The sequence below is a fragment of the Epinephelus moara genome, chromosome 22 (genome assembly GCF_006386435.1).
Source record: "Epinephelus moara isolate mb chromosome 22, YSFRI_EMoa_1.0, whole genome shotgun sequence".
NCBI lineage: Eukaryota > Metazoa > Chordata > Actinopteri > Perciformes > Serranidae > Epinephelus > Epinephelus moara.
This window is the reverse complement of record NC_065527.1, coordinates 32,206,149-32,211,739: the sequence shown is the minus strand read 5'-3', so window position 1 is coordinate 32,211,739 and position 5,591 is coordinate 32,206,149. Positions and strand designations below refer to the sequence as shown.

The following is a 5,591-nucleotide window of genomic DNA, read 5'->3' as shown; positions in this document are numbered from 1 at the left end:
TCTTCCTCCATGGCCTCACCGAACTCCTCCCACGCCCGAGTTTTTGCCTCAACGACTGCCGCTGCTGCGCTCCGCTTGGCCCGCCGGTACCCGTCAGCTGCTTCCGGAGACCCACAGACCAACCATGCCCTGTAGGCCTCCTTCTTCAGCCTGACGGCTCCCCTCACCTCTGGCATGTTGATTATTCCATAATATACATGTGTGTGGAGAGAAGTTGTGCTTAAAAGCGATTTTCCATGTGTCCAGGGCTTGTTTATGGAAATTGGCAAGCTTAACAGGCAGTTTACCTGAGATAAAATTACATGAAAGCAAAAACTTTAAACCACCACATTTATCAAACAGAAAGTTGGGGATAAAAAACCAAGGGGCATTATTGTGTACTAAACAATTGATTTTAAATATACTATTAATAGTTTGGAAATCTAAGACATTGAGACCACCCTCTGAGTATTGTCTAATAAGTGTTTTCCTCTTTACATATTCAGTCTTGTGCTTCCAAATGAATTTAAATAAGAGTGAATCAATAGCTGCACATGTTTTCCGATCAATATATAAAGACAAAACTGGATACACTAATCTAGATAAACCTTCCGCCTTAGAAAGTAAAACACGACCCATAACAGTAAGGTCTCTTCGTAACCAACAATTAAAAATAGATTTAGATTTATCAATGTTTGGCAGAAAGTTTTTGAGAGATCCTTTCATCTGTAGATTTGCTTATCGTAATTCCCAGATATTTCACCACTTTTTTTACCGTTATACCATCAATTAACAGAATGTCAGAATCATGTACAGTCATTATCTCACACTTATTCTTATTAATAGTGAGGCCAGAAGCAACTGAAAACATTTTTAAGGCATCCATAACAATAGGGACTTGAAGTTCATTTTGAGAAACAGACAAGTATGATCAGCCAGCTGACTGATGGTGAGAACGTTGTCACCTATCTTAATACCTTCTACATTCACACAATTGACAATAAACAAATTAAGAAGTTCAGCAGCTATCAAAAATAAGAAAGGCGAATTGTCTTATCCCACGTTTTACATCAAAACGCGGAGAGGTACCATGTGCTAAAGATACACTGCTATTAATATTAGTATAGAGAGTACTTATGATATTCCTAAAGTTTTCTTTAAACCCAAAATACTGTAAACCTTCGAAAATGAAAGAGTGTTTGACAGTATCAGAAGCTTTGTAAAAGTCCAAAAACAAAATCAGTGAATTTTCATCAAATAAATCTGCGTAATCTAAAATGTCTAGAACAAGCCGAATATTATTAGAAATGTGCCGACCTTTCATAAAACCCGACTGAGTTACAGAAATAATTTCCTCTAAACATATTTTTAATCTATTAGCATACAGTGCAGCAAGTAATTTGTAGTCTGAATTAAGCAAAGTTATAGGTCGCCAATTATCAAGATAAAGAAGATCTTTATTTGGTTTAGGAATGAGAGATATTAAGCCTTGCTTCATAGAGACAGTTAACTCATTATTTTTGGCACAATCAACAAAAGCTTCCAATAATAAGTGTTTTATATCTTCCCAAAATGTTACATAGAATTCATAAGGCAATCCATCTGGACCAGGACTTTTATTTGAAGGCATCTTTGTAATAACAGACTGTAATTCTTCTAGTGTAATTGGACCTTCACAAAGCTCACAATTTTCTCTGGAGATTTTAGGAATAAATGGGGATACTCTGTCAAAAAAGTCACGACAAGCCTGAGGGTCAAACGAGGAAGTGTATAACTTCTGATAAAAGTTAGAGATAAATTAAGATATTTCCTTTTCATTTTTAGAGAGACTATTATCAATATATAAAGCAGAGATTTTCCTTGCTTCACCACGTTTTTTCTCTAAACTAAAAAAGGAAAGAAGAATTTTTTTCTCCATGTTCCAACCATCTGGCTCGAGACCTTATGAACGCCCCCTTCGCTTTTGTTTGGAAAAAAAGATCTAATGTTTCCCGTAAAGAGTGTAATTTGACTTTGTCTTCATTACTTGGAACAGGAATGTTTAATATATCATTCAACTCTTTTATATTATCAGCGTAAGCCTTGTTTTTATCTTTGGATTGTTGTTTTCCAAATCGTATTGAAAAACTTTGACATTCAAATTTGAGTAACTCCCACTTTAACATAGGAATAAATTCAGACATTGATTGGTATTTAGCAATAATTTGCTTAATACCCAACCGATAATCTGATTGCTGTAAAAAGGAAGAATTCAATTTCCAATATCCAGGTTTGCTGCGACCAGTAAAATTTGAATTTGAGAAAGAAATATCTATTCCAGCATGGTCAGTTAAGGGAGCCACAGTAATGTTACATGTTTGGACCAAGGATGCTAAATTGTCAGAAATAAGCCACAGATCTAAACGAGATTTTTGTGTTAAATCTGCTTTAAACCAGGTAAAGAGGTTGTTTCATGCGGGTGTAAAATTCTTAGGGCGTCTAATAATGATAGCTTACCACAAAAAGCATATATAACAGGGTTAAAGTTATCTTGATTTCCTCTTGCAGGGTATCTGTCTATACATAAGTTTGGAGCCTCATTAAAGTCCCCACCAACAACCACAAATGCTGAAGGAAATTTGTTTCTTTCTTGCAGAATCTTGTCAGCCAAAAAATTAAGGAGTGTGATGTTAGAGTTCCTTGCATTAAATCCATAAACATTTACAAAAATAAATACATTATCCCCAGATTTAATTACTACCAAAGCCCATCTACCAGCATCAGAAGCCTCAGTATACAGAATCTCGCCATTAAATTTTGGATTGAATAAAATTAAAACCCCTCCTGAGAAATTAGTACCGTGAGAAAATATAACTTTCCCTCCCCACTGATTACGCCAGAATGCTTCATCTTTTGAAGAAGAATGAGTCTCCTGTAAAAAATAAACATCCTTATTTTGATAACTACAAAATAAAAATAAAGCTTTTCTTTTAGTTAGATCTCGTACTCCCCGTCATTAAGAGAAAAACATGAAAAATTAATATCAAACATACGTATAAAACACTACACGAAACACAGATGAACAATGCTACTTAAACAGTAGTAGTAGTTATGCAAAAGATTGAAAAATGTTCAAAACTTGAATTCACAAACCAAAGGCTTTAAGTTAAGAGAACAGTTTAGAAACTGACCCCTGTAAGCCATATATTTAAATCATGTTACAAACAAATAGAAAATTATAGATCCCTAGATCCATTTTTAGTAAGAGAAATATAAATGCAATTGCTCTCAAAGGCAGGTTAAGGAGCTATCCTCTTTTCTTTTTCTTTTATTTTTAAATAAAAAAGTCAGAACCAAAAAAAATAGCCTCAAACCATCTTGTATAAGGAAGAGCAAATAAGATAAAGAAAATATGCAGCTTATCATATAGCCTACATACTTCACAATCAATTTTTTCCAAGTAGTTAATTCTACCTACTCATGCAAATCCTTCATGTCAAGTCCTCGGCTGAAATCTTCTTACCAGCAATAATAGCAAAAGGACCGCTGAAGCCTGCTCTCTTGTTGTGCTTCCTCGCTTCCTCCACCAGCGGCCACAGCTTCGCTCTCGCCTCCCTCACTTGCTGAGTTAAGTCTTCCGATATCTTCACGTTCTTCTGCTTGAGGACCTCAGAGTTTTTAGCGTCTGCCCAAACTTGATCTCGGTGTGCTCGGTACGAAAACCGAACTATGATGCGGCGTGGTGGATGCTGTCCTTCCTTCCTCATCCGTGGTCCCAGTCTGTGGGCGATATCCACCATCTTTTGAAGAGAGTCGGCGAGACCAGGAGAGACACGGGAGAAGAGATCAATCACCGTCATTTTCACATTTTCGCCCTCAGACTCAGGAATCCTCAAGTTCCAGCGTCTGGAGTATGCATACATCTCGTTCACTCTTTCCTCTAGCTTCTTATTTTCAGCAGACAAAGTTTTAATCTGGAGCTCCAGGGGGTCCACTTTGGATGCCAGCTCCCCCACCTTCTTCTCAGCAGCTTGCACTGAAGTAGAGAGAGTTTGAATACTCTTAAAGTTAATTTCTATGGACTTCTCTATGGAGTCCAGCTTCTCCTTGCAACCGTTCTGCGAGTTAGCGAGCTTGTTAATTGCCGCCAGCAGGACAGAGTTGGTGGGCTCTGTCTTGCGACGCGGTGCTTTTCTTTGTGGGCTAACATTAGGACTTGGAGAGTCTTCCACATGATGTTGTTTGGCGTAGATATGGCACCGTTTAAGACTCTCCGCGGCCTCCATTGCTTCCATTGCCGTTTCCATATCCTCCCACGTAGTCGACATATCACCGGAGTCAGTCATTAGCGGTTGGAGCCTTTTTGAAAACAGCTTTTGTGACGCCGAGCTAGCAAGCAGACAACTCCAATGGTTAGCAACAGCGTCGGCTCGTTGCAGGCAGAGTCCGGCAGAAAAAGTCCCCGAAAAACAAAACAAAAACGGGTCAAAGTTTCACCAACAGACCTCACAGCGATTTTCTAACGTTCTTAAAAACTATTTACATGTTTCTTGGCCTTAAGCAAGCAAATTCAAGTCTCGAACGAAAAAAGCTTCGGCAGCATACAGAAAAAGCGTCTTACAGCAGCGCCATCTTGGCTCCTTCTTGTCTCACATTGTGCACCAGCTCCACTACTTCCTGTAAGGAAGTAGGCATGAGTATTTCCTGTCCTGCACTATGGGTTAAGTGATTAATCAGGTGTGCGGCACACCCAGCACACACCTGATTAATCATTTAAAGGGGAACTAAACCCCCCTCTCTGTGCATTACTCCGCCCACAGCTTGATTTAAAAAAAATTCGGAAAAGATAGGCGGAGCTGAGGGAGGGAGAGGAGAGGGCTTCCCCCGGAGGTCAGGCCTCTTTACCCGGTCCCTCTCCTCCACACTTTGGCTTATTTTCACCCAGCCCAGCACTGGTACCTTGGAGAGCGGTCCCTCGCTGCGGGGAGAGGGGAGAGGGGAGAGGGCTTCCCCGGAGGTCGGCCTTTTTACCCGGTCCTTCTCCTCCACACTTAGACTTATTTTCATTGTGCCAATGGTGGCTTGGAAAACCGCCCCTTACTGTGTCACACGGGCAGAAGGGAAGGCGGCCGGAGCTCAGCCGGTCCCCTTCTCCACACTTTGACTTATTTTATCCTACTTGGTTCTATTTCTCCCTCTCTGGGAGCCTGGGCTCACCGCGCAGCAGCCCACCGCATCTATCCACCCCTCCCTCCCTCCCTCCCTCGCGGCCCGCACATATACTCCCGAGCCTCGGCGCCTCTCCTTGACCAACTAACCTAAATACTATACACACACTACTAACTGTAAACCTACACTAAAATACACTATGCTAACTATACAGTTCAACAAATTACTAGCTATTCTCTCTGCTCTACTACTCTCTCTGTTCTGATCCAACTTACTCGCTATCAGTTTGATAACTGCGGACAGAGTAAAGGGTAGTAAGGGGAGGAGTAAAGGGAGGAGGGCAGGCTTTAGCGTGGACGGTTAGTGACGTCATTCGCCCCGAAAAAGAGTCATTCGCCTCCAGTGTAATGTAATGTAAATTCAAATGTAGTAACCAGGTTTCAAGCTGTAGAGGGCACTCCATA

The 5,591-nt window shown here is 40.4% G+C and overlaps 2 protein-coding genes across 5 annotated transcripts in view; one reads left to right on the top strand and one right to left on the bottom strand.

Annotated features, from left to right (window-relative positions):
- Nucleotides 1-5,551, bottom strand: part of LOC126384333 (uncharacterized) — a 9,089-nt gene extending 3,538 nt beyond the window's left edge. Inside the window, exons 1-2 of one of the 3 annotated variants that reach the window (XM_050035337.1) lie at nt 3,482-5,551; nt 9-287 (exon numbers count right to left, since the gene is read on the bottom strand). In XM_050035337.1, coding sequence (XP_049891294.1) covers nt 94-287; nt 3,482-4,304 — 1,017 coding nt within the window. In that variant the 5' untranslated portion in view covers nt 4,305-5,551 and the 3' untranslated portion in view covers nt 9-93. Of the gene's footprint in view, nt 1-8; nt 288-3,436 lie in introns of those variants that run through there. The other 2 variants (XM_050035339.1, XM_050035338.1) reach the window with 2 other exon arrangements.
- The window catches only part of LOC126384324 (zinc finger protein 32-like), a 12,554-nt gene that overhangs the window by 2,239 nt on the left and 4,724 nt on the right, over nt 1-5,591 (top strand). The window lies entirely within an intron of this gene.